Source organism: Amborella trichopoda, chromosome 8 (genome assembly GCF_054954075.1).
Source record: "Amborella trichopoda isolate Santa Cruz 75 chromosome 8, AtrichopodaSantaCruz75HAP2 v2.0, whole genome shotgun sequence".
In the NCBI taxonomy this organism is placed as follows: domain Eukaryota; kingdom Viridiplantae; phylum Streptophyta; class Magnoliopsida; order Amborellales; family Amborellaceae; genus Amborella; species Amborella trichopoda.
In genome coordinates this window covers 25,019,280-25,040,573 of record NC_142343.1, presented here as the reverse complement: position 1 = coordinate 25,040,573, position 21,294 = coordinate 25,019,280, and the positions used below count along the sequence as shown (strand labels likewise).

The following is a 21,294-nucleotide window of genomic DNA, read 5'->3' as shown; positions in this document are numbered from 1 at the left end:
TTTTACTAATGAAACAAAAGCGGATAAGGCCATGCCTCTCGATATTGGAGGAGGATGAATTAGATGACCAACTTCTCCATACTTTTTATGAGATTCTGTTGTGTGTGGTCGTACTATTTGTATTCACATCCTTGGTTATTGAAGTTTGAACATAAGGATTCTTATAAGTTTGTCTAAGTACTATCAAGATTATAAGCGTTCTTAATTAAGAGTCGATAGCATTAAGACTTGTATTATGAGATTATAGCATTAAGGGTTTTGTATTAAGAGATCATTGTCGTAGTTGATGGTTCTGTAACAGTTTTCTGGTTTTGAAATTCAACCAAAAAAATAGTAAGTGTTAAATTAATCTTGCTTTCAGTATTTATTTTAATACTAAAATTCCTTAGCAATTTGTGTTTTTTTTTTTTGAGAGAATGTTGACCATTTATTATTACCTGATGGTATAAATAAAAACTTTTCAATAATTAATCTTTGTTTGTAGTACTGTATTATTCTAATAACTGCTATTTCTTAGCAAATTGTTTTTCTGGGAGAATGTAAATTATTTATCATCACCCAATCATATATGGAAAAATATTTATTGAGTATACATTATTTAGTTTTTGATTTTTGCATGGTTAATTGCCTATATTCCCCCATGTGAAATGCATATTGACTAATTAAATGGTCCTAGGTTTGTATTGATCTGACTCAGTAGGTTGTCGCCAATTTGATATAGTTAATTGTCTCATTAAGCTTAAAATCAGATTCCACCAAGTCAACTCAACTCAGTCACTAAGCTTGTTTTATAATGCAAAACAAGCATCTGGGGCAAGCTTTTAATTTATCCAATATTCTTTGATGAAAATCTGGCTGAAAATTGGATTTGGTCGTTTTGGTGGCATTGGCCTATAAGAGGTCTTGAGTTTGATACTTGTGGGTGCTTTTATTTGTAGGAGTCTTCCCTCCCTCATCTACATAATTTAAATAGTTTATCTCTTAGGTGCATTTTGTAAAATTTCCCTAATTTTTATCTCATCCCTTCTCTCTAGTTTTTGGGTCTCTCTCTCTCTCTCTCATGATATTTATGGCTAGGCGTCCCTTAGAATTTTGGGGTGAGTTTCTTTTGTTCGCTACATCCATTCTTATTAAAATCTTTCCAACTCTCCATTTTCTTTGGTTCTCTCCATTTTTTGTGTTCATTTATAAAGTTTAAGGTTTGGTTGCTCTCATTGACTGGTAAATTTGGGTTGCATCTCTCTAATTATTTGTCATGATCTTTCTTCTAAGGTAGAAAGAGGTACTAAAAAGTGCACGACACTGGTCTCAAACCCCTATTCGAGGAGGATTTCTCGCTCTCCCACCCTTGCTCTGCGTCAAAGTCATTACTCTCACAATAAAACACAGAGATAAAGAGCAAGGTTGAGCCACTAGGTTAGTGCTTAGGTATATATTTTAGGGAAATTTAGCAAAACACAAGAGATTAATTATATGACATTTAACCCTTTTGCAACTATTCCAACATGTGATCATGTGTCTTTTGATGGGCATGTTGAAGGTGAATCGAAAGATATGGATAAGATCAAATAGTTAATCTCTCATGGGTATTTGAATAAATTTCCATTGACTTTATTATATGTAACCTTTTGTTGTTTCAAATTACATTGTAACGGAAGTACATGTAATGGTTTTAATTCACTTCTTTAATCTGTTGATTATTTAATTTTTTCTTCAGATCTATTTGTCCAAAATAAGGATCTTTGATAAACTCACTGAGTTTTTCTGAGTTGTCAAGTTGGCTTATCTCTGGCTTTGTCCTATTTGGGGACCGAGTTGATATTTTAAACACTGGTTTATGGTAATAAAAGATTATTGATTGATAAAATATTGGGAAAGTACTAGACAGTTTGAAATTAATATTTGGTACTAGTACAACTGTTGGTATTTTGAAAATTGAGTATGACAAACGAGGGAATGAGAAGAAAGAAAGAAAGAAAGAAAAATGAATGGGGGCATGATGCTCCTTATTATTCTGCTGGCAAATATATTAAAGTCCGAGCTATGCCATAGGCATCTAGTTCCATATTACAAGTGTGTTATTGTCAATTTAGAGTTTCTTATTACAATTGATTTTCTTTGCCTTGAAGGGCTCCATCATCATGTCTTATAGGAGATGTCATAACATTTGTGATCTAACTCACGAAACTAATGTTTAATAAAAAATTAACAAAATTAATCTTCAGTTCACTGTAGTGACGTCTTTGGCCATCATCATGTAGCTTGTTGTTAAAGTAATGACCCAAGGTCATCACCTCTGAGGTCGTCACTAGCTTATCATGGGCTTGTGCATCAGTAAGACACTTTACAACATTGGGTTCAGTTTCTCTTGCTCTTGGTTTAAGAAGATTTCTCCACATGAAATCTCTGGGGCTGTCCTGGCTTGGGTTGAAACTCAGCTGAAAAGGCCTCTAGGATCCTTGGGAGTTGGTTTTTTCTCTACTGTTTACCTTCCCTTTAAAAAAAGAAAAAAAAGAGAGCAGAAAAATTCCAGCTTCTTTCTTGGGTTGATTAGTGTGAGATTTGAACCTAGGAGGTGGGGTTTTAATGGTTAATGCTGTGAAGCCATTACCTGAATCTTGAAAATAGAACCTCCATCCTCTTCTCCAACCCATTCAGGTGAATTATCAATCTTGCTCCTGCCAGCATCTCAAGTTTTATCTTGTTAACAGCTCTTATCTTATTGGAAAAAATGACATAATTACTCTAATGTCCATTCTAGTTTATTGAAGAATATTAGAATATTACAATTTATAATTCAAGTCGTGGCAAGGTTTCCAAAAACTCTAGGTGGCGGGCCAGCGCCTAGGTGGGTGCCCAGAACCTCAGCCGTCTTGTATTACAAATTCTTTATATATATATATATATATATATAGGTAGGTAGGTAGGTAGGTAGGTAGGTAGGTAGGTAGGTAGGTAGATAGATAGATAGATAGATGTGCTGTCTAAACGCACATATATACATATATTTGTGTCAATTCCATAATTTATTACATTTGTATGTATTGTAACATGCTTTTTCAAGACAAACATATCGCATGTTAGGAAAGGGGCTGGGGATGTGGTGGTAGCATCCCCGCATCCAGTTACCACATCGTGGTATCCATTCCTACCGCTGACACCCCCAATTAACACCTTCAAAATGTAACTCCCTAATCTATTGAAAAAATGGGTAGGGGCCTGTCTTCCTCACCAGTGTTTCAAAAAGCGGACCGCCCAGCGCCTAGGCGCATCGCCCAGGCCTTGGCGGCCAAATTAGGCAGGTATCCTCGGGCGCCCGCCTAGGCGCCCGGGAACCCGCCTGAACAGGTGGCCACCTAGGGCTTGTGCCCCGCTCAGGGGCCGAAATGCCGTTCGTTGAGGCCATTTTTGGGTTATTTTTTTTAATATTAAAGGTACAAAATTGTGGGTTTTGGGTTTCAAATGAACCTCAAACCCATTAGAGGCTATTTTAGAAAGAGAATCCCAAAATTTTTTTTTTTTTTATTGGGACACTCAGGTTCTGGAGCCCCCCTGGGCGCCCGCCTAGGCACTGAGCGGCTTGGACCCCCCCGACCGCCTAGGTGCCACCTAGCGCTTTTTGAAACATTGTTCCCCACTGAATTACCCCTCCAAAAAAAAAACATATCGCATGTTAGGAATAAACCTGTTCAAAATTTCAAAATTCAAATCACAATTTTTTTTTAAAACGTTAAAAGTCTAGTCTATGTATTAGTAATAATCTCCAACTCTCCATGTTCGATAATAATATGGACTCCTATTCTCCAACCTCCAATGGTACCCTAAAAATAATTCATATGAGAAAAAAAAGTTTAGGATGTTTTTTCAAGCCACAAAAAATACTTTTGATTCTCAGAAATAAGTATAGCTATGAGATTTAGGGCTTATGAAAGTATTTTTTAAATTTTTGTGAGGGGTTGAAAATAACCCACATACCCCCATAATCTATTTAAATTTGTTTTGGGGGTAAACAATTACCCCTTTTGCCCTTTTGGGCATCTTTAAAAATTTAAAAGAGGCCCATGATGTTGGGTGTTGGGCGTTCGCCTAGGTACAACTGCCCAGAATGGGGCGCCTAGGCCTAAGCATGTGGTCTGAGGTCTCTTGGGCGCCTGGGCGTTGAGTGGACCGTTTTTTGAAACCTTGAGTTGTGGTTTCAGAGCAATGTTCAAGAATGCAAAATTGGCTGCCTTGGTGGATACCTAGTTTTCTAGCAGGCAAAAAAGAGACATGGGGGGGTTGGAAATATTTTTCTAACATGAGAGAGAGAGAGAGAGAGAGAGAGAGAGAGAGAGAGAGAGAGTTTGGGTGCGTTGGCTGCTAGTTGCCACCTAGGCTTCTCCTTGGCCCAAAAGGGAGGTGCCTTCTGCAATGGGCTCATTAGTCACCTGCCTTCTGCAATGGGCTCATTAGTCACCCGCCTTCTGCAATGGGCTCATTAGTCACCCACCTTCTGCAATGTGTGATGCAGTTTGGGTCCCGACCACCTAGTTGGTGAGGCGCCCTAATCTAACAGTGTTTCGGATTGTTATACTGATAGTGTTTGTGCTTCTAGATGTGCTACTCCTTTGGGGGTTCTCCCATGATACCTTTTGGAAATCTGTCCGTTATGAATTTCTAGTAGCTGATATTTTGCTGAAGTAACTTGTAGTGCCTTTAAAGAAAACTTAAGTTCAATAGTAGTTATAATGCGACACTATAAATTTATTTGATCTTATCTGCTACTTTTGTTTTTCTAGTGTTTATTGACTCGGACGAGCTGATTCAGACTCGCCCTAGTCACTACATACGCCCAAAGCTCAAGTTTTGTGGAGGAGCCGTGGCTTTGAACACGAAGTTTTTCTATCAGTTATCGTGATCATGGAAATAATGTTCCACTTTTATTTTTGTAAATGTTCTTCTTTGTTTTAGTCTATCTCAATGCTAAGAAAGGTGGCTGCGTCAGTTCCTAGCCAGGCAAAGACCCTAGGTGCATCGCCTAGAGGTAGGTGGCCGGAGGTGTCATTAAGCACCCTCACAGGTGGTCAAGAGCAAGGTGTCTTCTTCACCTATATATATATATATATATATATGGAAAAGTCTTCCTAATGCTTATAGGCGAAAATGAATAGTGATTCACCTACTGACATCACCATCCAAGTTTTATCCCGCGGTCACGATTGTTAATGTTTTATTTTTCATTTTTTTTTTATAAATCGAAATGACCTGAAATTTGGAGGGTATGTACATCTTATTGAGGCTTATCTAATAAAAATATAAAAAACATTATCCGGGAAAAACAAATTAACCAAAATACCCTGAAAAGTTTTGGGGGTATATTGGTCAATTTTTTTCATGTAAAATATTGTTTTTATATTTTTCTAAGATTCCCCTATTTTTGATGAATACACGCTCCAAATTTCAGGTCATTTCGAGTTGTAGAAAAAAAATGAAAAATGAAACACTACCGGACAATCGTGACCGCGCGATGAACCTTGGATGGTGATGGGGGTAGGTGAAATCACTGTTCATTTTCGCATATAGGCGTTGAGTAGTGTTTTCCTATATATATATATATCTATATATATATATATATAGATATATATATACTTACATACATACTAGGAAGATGCATTTTATAAGAGTGTGGTCTAAGGGTTAGGACTTTAAACTTTCTCTTAACCCATCCCAAGCCCGGGTAAAGGGGGTGGGTTGTGTTTGGTAGACAGCCAATGTAAGACTTAGCCAAAACTTCTTATGAATTCAAAGTATATGATATCTGCTAATGCTAGGGTGTTCCCTGTAAGCGACCCATTGTACTGGAACCCGGGTATAATGAGAAATGAGTAAGAGTCAGTTAGGGCATTCCCTAGAAGCAATGTGCCGCAGCACCTCCTGGTTGCGGAAAAAAATAGTCAAGGGTTACAACGACATTTTGGACTAGTGCAGGTAAAGAAGCTAGTTCAAGAGAATATAATTTGCCTAGCAACATGGAATGTAGTAAAGCTTATAGGTAAGAGTATGAAGTTAGTGGATACAATGATACGAAGGAGAGTAAAACATAGCTTGTCTACGAGAATATAAGGAAATAGATGAGTATAAACTTTAGTAGATAGGAAAGGATTATAATAGAATTGACGTACGTATAATAGTAGACAAAGATTTGAAAGATAAAGTAGTAGATGTGAAGAGAGTAGGTGATAGGCTCTTTTTAATTAAACTTATATTTGGAGAAGAGATAATTAATGTAATTATTGCTTATGCACCACAAGTAGGATTAGAGGATAAAATTAAGAGACAATTTTGGGAGGACATGGATGGACTAGTGCAAGACATAAATGGAGAGAGGACGTTTTTAGGAGGCGACGTAAATGGACATGTAGGGAAGTATAGTAGAGGTCATGCGGGGGTACATATAGGATATGGGTTTTGTGAAAGAAATGAGATAGGTGATGCTATTCTAGACTTTGCTATGGCCTATGACTTAGCAATAACAAACACTTCCTTGAGAAGAAAGATGAACATTTATAACCTTTAAAAGTGGATCACATAATAGCCAGATAGACTTCTTCATAGTTAAGAAGATAGATTGACCATCATGTAAAGATTGTAAGGTTATCCCAGGTGATAGCTTGACTACCCAACATAGGCTTGTGGTTATGGATATCTGCATAAATAAATTGAAGAGATAGGGTGAAATTAATAGGGTATCAAAAAACTAGGTGGTGGAATTTTGAAAATGAGAAAATAAAATTATTTAGGGATAATTAGTTAAAGGTAGAAAATGGAGCTCTGAACATGAGGTTAGTGTTATGTGGAATGAGATGGCTGATTGTGTTAAGAAAGTGGCAAAAGAAGTTTAGGAAAATCTCAAGGAAAAAGAAATTCCGATAAGGAAACTTGGTGGTGGAGTGATGAGGTTCAGAAGGCCATCAACGAAAAACGACCATGCTTAAAACTTGGCAATGTAATAGAAATGATCAAAACTTGGAAGAATATAAAAAGGCTAAGAAAAACGCTGAACAAATAGTAAGGCTAAACTTAGGGCTTATGATAATCTATATAGTAACTTGGAACAAGAAAAGGTGAAAAAAAGGTTTTCAAATTAGCAAAAATGAGAAAGAAAAAGTGTAAGGATTTAAACGATATGAAATGCATTAAGAGTGAGGATCAAAGGGTCTTGGTGAAAGATGAATAGGTCAATAGAAGGTGGCGCGTTTATTAAAAAATATCAAATGACGAACACAATGGGAACATAGTAGTAGAAGGAACCCTTGACATAAATGAGGGCGGCGTGGTAGATACATTTATAGGATTGAGATATTGGAAGTCAAAGAAGCTATGAAGATGATGAAGATATGAAAGGCTTTAGGAGGACTAAATGGTATTCCGATAGAGGTTTAGAAGTGCAACAGAGAGATTGGCCTTGATTGACTCACCAAGTGGTTCAATAAGGTGGTGAGAACAAAGAAAATGCCAGACGAATAGAGAACAAGTATTGTGGGAAGGAGACATTCAGAATGGTATGATCTATTGAGGGATTAAACTTATGAGCCACATTGTGAAGCTATGGGAGAGAGTGATTGAGCAACGACCAAGGCATGAAACGAATGTATCAGAAAATCAATTTGGTTTTATGCTAGGGAGGTCAACAGTTAAGGCTAGTTTCCTACTCAAGCAACTGTTTGAGTAGTTTAGGGCGAAGGGAAAACATGGTCTTTATTGATCTAGAGAAAGCTTATGATGGAGTACCTAGAGATTTGATTTGGTGGGTGTTGGAAAAGAAATGAGTCTCTAGACACTACATCGACTTGGTGAGAGATATATATGAGGGAGTGCTAACTAGTGTACGAGCAGCTAATGGAGAGATGAGTGAGTTTTTAGTGACAATAGGTCTACATTAAGGGTCAACATTGAACCTATACCTCTTTGTCTTAGTTAGGGACGACTTAACTAGGCAAAGATGAGGTACCATGGTGCATGTTGTTCGCGGATGACAATTTTGATCAATGAAACTGAAATGATGTCAACACAAAATTAGATCTTTGGAGGGATGCTCTAGAATCTAAAGGTTTAAAATTAGCTGGACTAAGGCAGAGTATATGGAATGCAAGTTCAATAATAATAGGAATAGATACGAGGAAGTAGTTAAGATTGACGGCCAGGAAATACCAAAATGATCACACTTTCAATATCTTGGGTCTATAATCCAAGAAAATGGAGAGATTGAGGAGGATGTAACACATGAATTAGAGTTGGGTGGGTGAAATGAAGATTTGCAACCTCAGTTTTATGTGATAGCCGCATACCGATGAAGCTAAATGGCAAGTTTTACAGGATAGCTATGAGATCAGCTTTACTTTATAGGGCGGAATGTTGGGAGTTCAATAAACAACGTACTTTTCTTGTTTGAAAAATTTGTTGAATCCTTACAGTTGAATCTACCTTAGCAATCACTCTCACAGTTGAATGCACCTTATTATTATCCAACTGAAATGGGATTTCCCCATAGGCAAATCAATTAAGTTATTTTTTTTAATAAACTTGAGACATTTTCTATTTGAGGTTTTGGTTAGTTCATTCCTCGTGTTCTCTAGTGGGACAACAAAGAGAAATAAAGTCACAATCAAGGTGCCCGTGATCTTTTGAGTTTGTTCCCAAAGCTTATCCTTCTAATATTTGTCAACACAATAAAAAAGGTCTGTCCATGCAGCAACCTATCAAAATAATTTGGTCTCGAGATAAAAAATGAACTACACAACAACCAATTAAAGAAAAGAAATATTTGTGAACACATTCGAAGGACTTTGCAACGAAATTCATCTTTAGAATAATAGATTCGTTAGCTATACATTCTAAGAAAAAATAGCTATGAAGCAATATTTATCCCACTTAGGGAAAGAGACGTCCTGCCATCTTAGAACAGATTCCTTGCAACAGTCGTATGCTTTAGAGAGTCATTTCTAATGGTTATATATATATATATATATATATATATATATATATATATATAGGGAGTGGATTCTTTATGCCCACTAGCTGATTGCTACAGTAAACGCCAATGGCCTAGATTGAATCTGGGCCAATCTGACGATCATGACATCTTTTCGTGTTTGAATTTTAATTTTTTTTTATATATCCTAATCACTTGAAATTTTAGGTGTATATTCTTCTCATCAAGGCGCACCTAATAAAAAATATAAAAATCTTAATCCCCAAAAAACAAATTGACCAAAATATCCTCAAAACTTACAGGGGTATTTTGGTCAGTTTTTTTGGTGTAAAATATATTTTTTATATTTTTTGAAGATTCACCTATTTTTTTATGTACACATGCTCCAAATTTTAGATAAATCCGATTTGTCGAAAAAAAATTAAAATTCAAACACTACCGGACATCCAAGATCGTCAGATCGGCTCAGATTCAATCTCGGTTGTTGGTGTTTACTGTAGCAGTATGCCCTTGGGCTGACAGGATCTTTTCCTATATATATATATATATATATATATATATAGGAAGTGGATTCTGTCAGCCCACGGCCTGACTGCCACAGAAGTATCAGCTAATGGCTCAAATTCAATCTAGGTTGATCTGACGGTTACAATTTCATTTCGTATTTGAATATTCATTGTTTTTTTACAAATCGAAATCACTTGAAATATTAGACGTTCATTCATCTCATCAAGGCGCACCTAATAAAAATATAAAAAAAATAATTCACAAAATATAAATTGACCAAAATACCCCCTAAATGCTTCGACGGTATTTTGATTAATTTATATTTTGTGAATTATTTTGTTTATATTTTTATTAAATTCTTCTATTTTTGAAGAATAAACGCTCAAAGTTTCAAGTGATTTGGATTTGTAGAAAAAAAATGTAAATTCAAATACGAAATGAGGTCGTGACCGTCAGATTGGCCCAGATTCAATCTGAGCCATTGGCTGACACTGTAGCTATCAGCCCGTAGGTTGACAGGATCTTTTCCCATATATATATGTATGTATGTATATATGTTTTGTGGAATCAACGCAAGCTAGAGGTTATGGCGGATGAATGGGTTGTGTTTGAATTGATGCCAAAAAGGTGTTATGTTTGGAGCATGGGTGGAAACATTGGGAGAGTTTTTTTGTATTTTGCTTGTTGCTTTGTTTTTTAATCTCTTGGTTACTCTTGTGCCAGGCACCCTCATAAGTGTCGGTGTCCTTGCTACTATGATCCAGTTTCTTAGTGGCTTGCTCCTTAGTGGACTTAGTAACCCTCTTGACATGCATTTGCAATTATTGTAATTGGAGGGTAACTAGGGGATCATACAATTCTCTGAAATTGCTCTCTAAATAAAAAGGCGTATTACTTTATGAAAAAGTTTAATTAGGGTTTGTAGAAGTAAGGCGCACCAAAAAAATCCACCGAAATATATTGTTTTGACACTGCGAAACCCTCCAAATGATGATCTTGACCTTTTGATGTCATCAAGATGCAGGGAGAAAATAATAAGTAGACAAATAAAAATAAAAATAAAAAGGGTTGAGAGATTATACCCTCTCTCTAGGTCTCCAAGGGAGTCCACCCCAAAATATCTTTTCACAAGACCCAAATTCTTTACTCAAATCCCCAAAGTCTCTTCGTTGCAAAGAATGAATATCTTCCATTAAATATACTTAGAAGAAAAATAAATCAATAAATAAAACCCACAAAAATAATCTCTCTTTCAAACCTTATCAAATAACCTCAAGACTCACGTCTCCCTTATCAAACCACCTCAAGTAAGCCTTATTCTAACTAATCCTTAACATTTATCCTAATTAATATTTATCTCTTTAAAACCAACTTAATCCTTCGCATAATATTATACCCAAAAATATCCCCAAAACAACTCACGCACTACCATATTCACTAAAACAAAAATTTATCTATTAAAAAATAGAATAAAATTTTGATAACCCCTATTTTTATTTGCATCCAAATAAAAATTGTGGTTATCAAAATTTTATTTAGTTTTTTAATGGATTAATTTTTGTTTTAGTGAATAGGGTAGTGTGTGAGTTGTTTTGGGGATATGGTTGGTTTTAATATTAGGCAAAGGATTAAGTTGGTCTTAAAGAGATAAATGTTAATTAGGTTTAGTTAGGATAAGGCTTACTTGAGGTGGTTTGATAAGGTTTGAGAGAGACTATTTCTGTGGGTTTATTTATTTATTTATTTCTTTTAAGTGTTTTTAAAAGGAGATGTCCATTCTTTGAAAGGGAGAGAATTTAGGGATTTGAGTAAAGAATTTGGGGATTTGAGTAAAGAATTTGGGTCTTGTGAAAAGATTTTTTGGGGTAGACTCCCCTGCAGACTTAGAGAGAGGGTATATTCTCTCACCCTTTATCATCATCTGAGCCTTATATTAGGGGTCGACTGCACAAATCTTGTTCCTCTATTTTGCTCTATCAAGGGCCATACCTTCAGTAAGACCATAAGTCACTATATATTTTCTTATTACTTCTATCTATGTTCTTTTGGTCCTTCCCCTTCTTTTAGAGCCATCCACCTGAACCAAATCGCACTTACTAACCAATGCTTTATTTGGCCTATCCTACGGATGACCAGCCCATCTAAGTCTACTTCCCTCATCTTATCGCTTATTGAAGCCGCACCTAAGTTCCCTTGAATGTATTCATTTGTTCTTGTGCTACTCATCCATCTCAATATCCTCATCTTGACCTCGTTATGTGTGGATATGGAAAAAAAGGAAGAAGTGTATTTCAAGTCTTGAATATGGTGTATCGTGTAGCACACTATATGGACTGTCCATTTTCAAGTGTTTGTAGATTTATTTGATTTGCACTTTTTTAGAGCTTTAAATTTCCCGATTAGGGGCAAAAACATTTTTTTAGGCCATCTCAAAGTTTTCTGTCACCAGAAACAATTCTTTTAGCATAATTTAGAGGTGCACCTTACTTGGATTGTTGAAGATTGACTGACACCTAATACAAACCACGCCCTTTATTTTAATATCATGGAGAAGTTGCTAGTCTGTTATTTGTTGTAGGTTTAGTAGGTGGTTGTTTATTAAAATAGTTCACTGTCAGCATTATTTGTATCAGAAAACAATTTGAGTTTTTAGATCTACAACAAGATTTTAATCATGAAATTCATGATACAAAGGGGGAGTCTCTTCAACTGCCAGAGAGGGAGTCCTAGTTCTCTCCCTTGTCAAGGAATTTGCCTGGTTCTGTTCTGGATGAGGAACTTGAGAGAAAAGACCGCTAACACAGTTTGTGCTGGTCTAAAGGTTTTTAATGTGCTGAGTGACGACAGTCAAGTCTCAGTGAACATGTCAGAGAGTGTTCAGGTAGTCACCTTTATTCACACAAGTGGACACCAAAAGTCACAGAAGTCTTTTACAGATTATCTTGATGAGAACGATCCACATTTATGTGTTATTGCAGTTGCCTAAAGGTCCTGATAATTTCTTAAAATGGCTCCATATATGAACGTGAGATTCCCATACTTGATTGAGAATAGGCTTTGTAGTGAGTGGTTTGGAGTCTCTTTGTCCTAATGGGGTTCTGATGTCATGGTGATTAAAATTTCTTCTGAAGTTTCAAATTGTTGGATTTAGTGATTGGTGTGAATTTTTCTTGTGCTGTGCATATGAGAGAACATTGAACGTACTCGACATTTGTGCAGATTGCTTGGCATGAGAATTCATGCTTCTAGTTAATGGTTTTAAACTCCATAACGGTGATGAATATGATGCTATGGAAGTGGCAAAGCTGGATAGCAGCAGCCGTTGGGCTGGCTGCCTTGATGAAATATGTTTAGGATGTCAGCTATCTCATGGAGTGTCATAAATTTGGGTTGAGAATTTCTATAGATACTATAAAAAATAGAATATATATATATATATATATATATATATATATATATGATATTGACAATTTAATATGCAGCTCTGTTGTTTCATCTCTCCATTTCATCAATGCACTCATTTTGATAAAGAGTTCTATATTGATTTGTTTTATTGTGTATTGTGATTATACTATTAGATATTGACTTGTACTTGCTCGACTTTATTGAAGTACAAGGAAATATCTTTTTTATGTATTTATCATGCTTGGGCTTTTATACCTGTTAGATTTGTCAGCCTACCTTGTACATTGAGAATTATTCTTGTTTTAGCAGTTGCTGGTTATCTACTGCAATGGTGCATCTTTTTGTCTTTTATAATTCATCTTGTTATCTTGTCTTGGAAATAATCATTTAAAATGCTGTAAACTATGTTTTCTCTCAAATTCACCTCTGGTGGCATTTCAGCAGGTAATTTGACCCTGGTTCCAACATCGGAGGTGGTAGATTTTACAAGCAGGCTCTTGTCTGATTTTCTGATAAAGAAGTACAGGAACAATCTGAAGATGCCGGCACTGTTTATGGATGAGAAAGAGAAGCGATACTCCAGATTTGTTTCTTGGAATGGGTTGGTTGAAGATCCCATAGCAGTGGAGAAGGAAAGGGCCACAATAAACCCATGGACTGCGAAGGAGAAGGAAGTTTTTATGGAGATGCTGGCCATGTTTGGAAAGGATTTCTCCAAGATTGCTTCCTTCTTGGAACACAAGACAACGGCAGATTGTGTTGAGTTCTATTATAAGAACCAGAAGTCTGAAAGTTTTGAGAAGATAAAGAAGAGGTTGGAGCTGAAGAAGCAAGATAGGAGCTTCTTAACCAATACCTATCTTGTAACATCGGGGAAGAAGTGGCATAATGAGGCAAATGCAGCTTCTCTAGACGTATTGGGGGCAGCTTCAATTGTAGCAGCTTGTGCTGATGACGGCAAGAACACAAGCAGCAGCAGTAGGCACAAACATTTGGGGAGATCAATTATGGGCAGCTATTACAGCTCCTCTAAAATACTCAGGCCAGATGACAAGTTGTTAGAAAGGAGTGGCGATGTGGGGGCTGTGAGCAAAAATGAAAGGGAATCGCCTGCCACAGATTTATTGGCTGGGATCTGTTGTGCTCTATCCTCAGAGGCCATGAGGTCTTGCATCACCAATTCAGTCACCCCTGGTGGTCATGAGAGGAGATTTCCTCTTAGAACAGCAGAACGGCCTCTAACACCTGTTACTACTACTGCTGATCTCATAGTGCAGAACAGCATTGAGGAGGAGGTGGAAGACACTTGCTCTGAGGATAGCTGCATTGAACTTGACTGGACGGATGAGGAGAAGGCGGTCTTCGTGACGGCCGTGAGAACTTATGGAAAGGATTTCACGAGTGTCTCGCACTGTGTGGGTTCAAGATCAAGAGATCAGTGCCGCATCTTCTTCAGCAAAGCTCGGAAGTGCCTTGGTCTTGATGTGATTTGCCCAGTGGGCTTGGGGAATGAAGGAAGTGATGCTGATGAAGAGGAGGAAGAGGGGCACAGCAGTGACACAGATGGTGTCACCACCTGTGCTGTCGAGATGGACTCAGCTCTTGGCAGTGCTCGTTCATGTTCCAAGATGGACATGGATATGGACTTGGAACCCACCCTTCCTCGGCTCAAGACTTTGTATGAGGCCACATCAGTGAGTGAGATGGGTCAATCTGAGCATGATGCCGAAGAAGTGGTGGAAAAGCAGAATACTGTGCTGGATAAATCTCAGGTTGAGTCAGTATTTGCAGATCAGGATGAAGGGTTGGTTATCAAGGGAGATGAAGAACAATTGAATGTGAGTCTTGCAAATGAACAGAAGAATGAGGAAGTGGGTTTTTCTCATTCTGCTCCACAGCAACACTCTGAAGATGAAGATCTTGGCGGCCGATCTGTTGATGATGAGGCTGAATGGAGAGAAACTGATCACGAGGAGGAAGCGTGTGATTCAGATGCACAGCTGGGTGCTGGTGTTGGTTACAAAGAATCCAGCTGCATGATGAGCTCCCCATCTGGATCTAATGGAGGCGTCGACCTAAAGCAGAAAATTGACTTTGATGGATGCAAGCCTTCTGGCCTTAAGACCGATGACTCGCCTCTGCGACAGAGTAGTCCATCAATGAGTTATATGGTATCTGCCATGCCTCCTGTGGAACAACCAGTGGGGGATATGAAGAAATGTGTTTCAAGTTGCGGTGATGTTGCAGACATGCAAACCTGCAGCGGTAGTATCTCTGGCTGGCATTGCTCTAATGTCTTACACGACACAGAAACCACTGCTCCTTTTGGTTCTGGTCCAGTCTCCGGACACCATGTTTTGGATGATGGGATCTTCAAGGTGGGAGTGACATCTCTTCCTCATCTAAAACAGCCCAAGACTCAGATCATCTCGTGGCAGCAGGAGAATTTTTCTCTATCTGGGTTTAGTGGTGGTAATGCGATTTCGGTGGCGAAGGACCACAATCGTGCACCTACTCAAAATAGTAACTGTCAGGGGCTGCCCGCTACTAGTGGGAATGGGGCTGGAAGCAAGCAGCAGCACCGTCAGCAGCAGGATGCATCAGACAGGGTTCAGCAGCAGCCAGTAGTTGCAGGTATGGGGTCTCTGGATTTTTACAAGCAGCACCAACAACGCTCCCCTTCCTATCATCAGCAGCTTGATTCTCCATCAATGCACATGATCCTCAGAGGCCATCCTCTGCTGCAGGTCACTAGCAATGGCGACATTGCTTCTTCTATGGTGGCCCTAGATAGCAAGAAGCCAAAGCAGTTGATCCTACGCTGTGACCAACCATCGCTGCAATCAGTGAGGAAGGAGAATGGCTCGTCGATCTCATTGTCATTCACCGATAGGACTGTGACTCAACTTCCCAATCCCCAACAGCAGCAGCAATATCACAAGAGGCAAAGCAATGGCAGCAGCAGTGACACATTGTTCTTGCGTCCAAATCGTGAGGTGCCTTCTTGCGGGTCACAACACTTGTTGACATGCCCTCCCAAAGTGGCAGGCAAGCAAGCACATTCTTCCGGCGAGTCTGGAGAAGATTTGGTTCGGAGTGGAGATTTGAAACTCTTTGGAAAGAATATACTTGTCCCCTCACAACAGTCATCATCTCCCGAGAGTGCGGGCTCAAAATCAGCGGAATCTCTTGTTCCTCGCGCTCATGAAAATGGGATTGGGCTGTCTCATTTTAATAGTAGCACAAAGCACAACAGCAGTTGTGGTTTCTCCGGCATGGTTGAGTCATCATCATCGAGGTTGGGGGGTGCCAAGGTGCCACCACCATCGCCTCCTGAATCAGGCATCAGCATGCTCTCCTCGAAGTACCTGGTGGCTCTGGATGACCAGCAGCAACCGCCCATTTTTACATCAGCAATGGTTGTCAATAGGAATGATTCGTCAGGTAGGGGTGGTGGGCTTGTATCCAAAAAAGAGTTGAATGCAGCTGCTGAGTTTCACCATCAATTGTATAAGGGGGGCTATGACTCGGTGGCCATGCAACCCTTTACTATTTTGTCGGAGCTACAAAAACGAAGCAGCGGTGTGTTTCAGGGCTCTATGGCTAATAAGAAGAGGGGGATGAGCATGAACATGAATGTGGGTCAAGGTTTGGTAGGTGGAGTTGGGGACAACACTGTAGTGTCAGATCCGGTCGCAGCCATGAAGATGCACTTTGCTGACCAATTTGTTGGTGTTCAGGCGGGTTTTATTGGTAGGGAAGAGGAAGTGTGGAGAGGAGACAAGACCAGGTAAGCTTTGTTTCTCTATTAGGCATTTGTTGCCACTTGTATAATTTTGTAACCTGAATGAAATGAGATGGAATGAAAGTGAATTGCGTCCTATTCTGGACTTGTAATTTGTGCATTTCTATGTACTGTAATGGAATAACACAATGATGCCCTTTTAGGAATATGGAGAGAGAGAGAGAGAGAGAGAGAGAGAGAGAGAGAGAGAGAGTGCTCAATGGGTGTCTGTAGTGTGTTTGTATTGCTCCACCATCGATGCCGAGGGAGGAAACAGGGTAGCATCATATACCGATGCATACAGCAGGTGTTCCCATCTTGTGCTAAATTTAGTATGGAGAGCTTTGAAATGCGCATTGCAGGTTGTGTGCCAAGACAAAGGAAAGTAGTAGTGGAGAATTTGGATTGGGCGGTAGGAGCACGACAACAATGAGATAATTCATTAATCAAGGGTGTGCATCTCTATTGCCGCCATTAAACAAACGCTTTGTTCTGTTGAGCGGGGTGTGGGGGTTTGATATTTATATTTGTAGACAAGTACATTGATGCCTATGCTATACTGCTATGTAAAGAAGACTCCTTGTACAGAGAGCACTCTTAGGATTAGACAATCTTACTTATCGAGCCTTTGGATCTGTCACTATATGCATTAGGATTTTGATTCATAGAACTCTTAGTTTCAGAAAACTCATTCCACTACAACCAGTGCGTATCAACTTTATTATTTTTAAGATTCGTTTTATTCTATATTTTGGTGGCCGATCTCGGATCTGTATTGACGTAATGTTTTGGGACAATTTTAGTATTGAAAGAAAAAGGCAACAATACAAGAACTCATCCAGCAAGAAATAGATTACGGCACTGCTTTGCATGACCTTTTTGATGTACTCAACCAATTTTATTTTGTTTTCATTTCTCATAAACGTATTGGTGGAGAATTTGAGTCTATAGTATTGAGTTCATTAAATATTAGCTTTGAGAAATTATACATTGTATTAATGTTACTATTATCTTTATACATCATGTGACTTGGTAGTTTAACAACATGGATATCATATATTTTTTCAGTTCTGTTTCCAATTCGCAGTAAAAAAGAAGCAAAATCAAGGTCAGTAACAACTCACTTATTTGTTTCAGTTCGAGGAGACTTCAAGTTTCGGCTACAGGAAGGACTTAGTTAAATGAGAGTTAACTACATCTGTTCTTGTACCTTTTTGGAACTACAGGTAGAACATGTCTGAAATCTCTTTGAAGTAAAATTGCTTTTCCTCCAAAACAAAATATCACTTGACATTATATCTTGTAAAGATCGATTTAAACATTGGAATGCATATTTTGACATCATTGGCGACTTGTCTCGTACAAGTTTTGCTAAATTACTTTGTTTTTCGATATTACATGTTGATGCACTCGTTGGTTTTAGTGGGATTTTAAATCATAGGGGACTCGTTTTGCTAAGTTACTTTGTTTTCCAATATTACATGTTGATGCAGGCATTGCATTTAATGAGATTTTAAATCATATGTTTTCTTATTTTTCTATGTTTTTCGATATTGCATGTTGGTGGATTCGTTAGTCATGGGCTCAGTTCTTATGTCCCAAACCAAATAACGCGGTAAGCTCCTTATCAAAGCAAAAATAAGTCATGGCTCAGGCCTTAATAAAAACAAACTCATAGGAAACCTTAGTCACAAACCAATTCACTGCCTCAATCCTTGTTCTAACAATAGATATGATGATCTACTATTAATATTTCAATTAAATTTTATTTAATTTATTCATATACGCGTTAGGGTTTTACTATGAAGTCATGAGACATATAATATTGAAAAGCTTCCGAAATTCAGCGAAATTTTGCTAGATATGATTGAAATGTCGGTATCTAGCGTATGAGTTGGTGTACCTTACAAAAGATAATATAATGGTAGATCATATAACGCTTTTTTCTTTTTTTGTTTCATGCCGTCAGGGTCAACAGACATAATGGAAGTTTCCATTTTTTTTTTTTTTGATTTTTACTAATTATAGATCATTTTTTTTGAAATAAATATAATATTATGTTAATAGGAAATATGAAACATATATTTATTTTTAAAGAAGCTCTTTCAGAAAATAGTAAGCGCTATAAATAGTAATTTTTAAATAAAATGTACTAAAAAAGAACTCATTTTTAAGATAAACGCTAAAATTTTATTATTTACAAGGAGTTATAATATAATAAATCACAGTATATACCCGTGGGAGTAACAAAATCCAAACAAAAGTTATATGAATAGAGCACTAAAGTTATGGATAATATAATATTAATCTATGAATTTAATATTTTAATTCAATATATTATGCTTTTTAATTTTACCTTTTTACTTTTTTTGTTATGTTTTTCATTAATTTTAAGTTTTTATTTATGTATTTATTATTTTTCAGTTCATTACATTAATGTAAGATTATATTACAAATTTTTTATTTTTTATTTACTAATATGAAATAATATATATTATATACTATGTAATATATTATATATTATATTAACTATATAATATATGAAATATAATACATACTATAATATAAGATATATTACATAAGGGAAAGGTGTTGGGGGTCGTGTTGGTTGTATCCACACCCGGTTACCACATCGTGGTATCCAGTCCTATCACTGACATCCCCAATTAATACTTTCAAAGTGTAACTCCCCAATCGATTGATATATATATATATATATATATATATATATATATATATATATATATATATATATATATATATATATATATATATATATATATATATAGATGAAAAACACTACGCAACGCCTATAGGCGAAAATAAACAGTGATTTCGTGTACCCCCATTACCATCCAAAGTTCATCTTGCGGTCACGATTGTCCGGTAGTGTTTTATTTTTCATTTTGTTTCTACAAATCAAAATGACCTAAAATTTAGAGTGTGCATTCATCAAAAATAGGGAAATATTTGAAAAATATAAAAAAAATAATTTACATGAAAACAATTGACCAAAATACCCTTGAAACTTTTCTGGGGTATTTTGATCAATTTTGTTTTGCAGATAATTTTTTTTTATATTTTATTAGATGCGTCTCAGTAAGATGTACATACCCTTCAAATTTCAGATCATTCCAATTTATAAAAAAAATAAAAAATGAAATACTATCTGACAATGGTGACCGCACGATGAAACTTGGACGGTGATGAGGGTAGGCGAAATCACTATTCATATTCGCCTATAGGCGTTAGGAAGACTTTTCCTATATATATATATATATATATATATATATATATATATATATATATATATATATATATATATATATATATATATATAGGTGAGGTTTGTATAGGAGCCTATATATATATAGGTGCGGTTTGTATAGGGCATAGGCTCTAAACAATCAAATTAGAGCCTAACTTCAAATAGTGTCAAGAAATATTGTTTCAATAATGAAAATATTTGTGATAGCCTTAAAATATATTTTCATATTTATCTATAAAGTTTAAAGCTTCAAAAATAGTGTAAATCAACATATATATGAAAACTTGAAATCTTGATAATTGACGGTAAAAAAATACACAACAAAGTACACTATTTCCAAAACTTTAAATCCACTTTTTTCTCATGTTCATGTATCTTGATGCCGAGATGATCAATTTGAGGATATTTGGGCTATGCTAATAGCTCAGATTGAATCTGGACCGATCTGACGGTCACAACCTCATTTCATGTTTTAATTTTTTTTTTTTTTTATACAAATCCAAATCACTTGAAATTTGGATTGTCTATTCTTCAAAAATAGAAGAATCTAATAAAAATATAAAACAAATAATTTGAAAAATATAAATTGATCAAAATACCTATGAAACATTTTGGGGGTATTTTGATCAATTTATAGTTACAAATTATTGTTTTTATATTTTTATTAGGTGCGTCTTGATGAGAAGAATGAACACCTAAAATTTCAAGTGATTTAGATTTGTAGAAAAAAAAGAAATATTCAAATATGAAATGAGATTGTAACCGTCAGATCAGCCCAGATTGAGTCTGGGCCACTGCCGACACTGTAGCAATCAGCCCGTAGGCTGACAGAATATATATACATATATATATATATATATATATATATATATATATATATATGATCTTATAAAACCCTCCGCCACCCATGTGCGTTGGACCCCAAAGGATCACCATTAAATTTGACATGATATATAAAAAAGTTAAGTCCCACACCCATGTGATAATTTTTCTAGAGATCTGTGCGAACTTTAATCTTTAGTGGTGAACTTTTGGGGTCCTATACACATGGGTAAAGGAGGGTCCTATAGGAGCATTACTTATATATATATATATATATATATATATATATATATATATATATATATATATATATATATATATATATATATATAGGCGAAAATGAAAAATGATTTCGCCTACCCTCATCACCGTCCAAAGTTCATCGCACGGTCACGATTGTTCGATAGTGTTTTATTTTTATTGTTTTTTCTACAAATCATAATGATCTGAAATTTAAAGAATGCGTACATATTAGTGAGGTGTACCTAATAAAAAATATAAAACAAATAATTTGAAAAAAAAAAATTGATCAAAATA

The 21,294-nt window shown here is 36.5% G+C and overlaps 1 protein-coding gene across 4 annotated transcripts in view; it reads left to right on the top strand.

The window, feature by feature from the left end:
- LOC18427375 (Duplicated homeodomain-like superfamily protein) overlaps positions 1-18,043 on the top strand; it is a 75,346-nt gene extending 57,303 nt beyond the window's left edge. For 2 of the 4 annotated variants that reach the window (XM_088874417.1, XM_020663065.2), the window contains exons 4-5: positions 13,328-16,673; positions 17,805-18,043. In XM_088874417.1, coding sequence (XP_088730543.1) covers positions 13,328-16,673; positions 17,805-17,844 — 3,386 coding nt within the window. In that variant the 3' untranslated portion in view covers positions 17,845-18,043. Of the gene's footprint in view, positions 1-13,324; positions 16,674-17,804 lie in introns of all 4 variants that reach the window. The other 2 variants (XM_088874416.1, XM_006836427.4) reach the window with 1 other exon arrangement.
- The last annotated feature ends 3,251 nt before the right edge of the window (positions 18,044-21,294 follow it).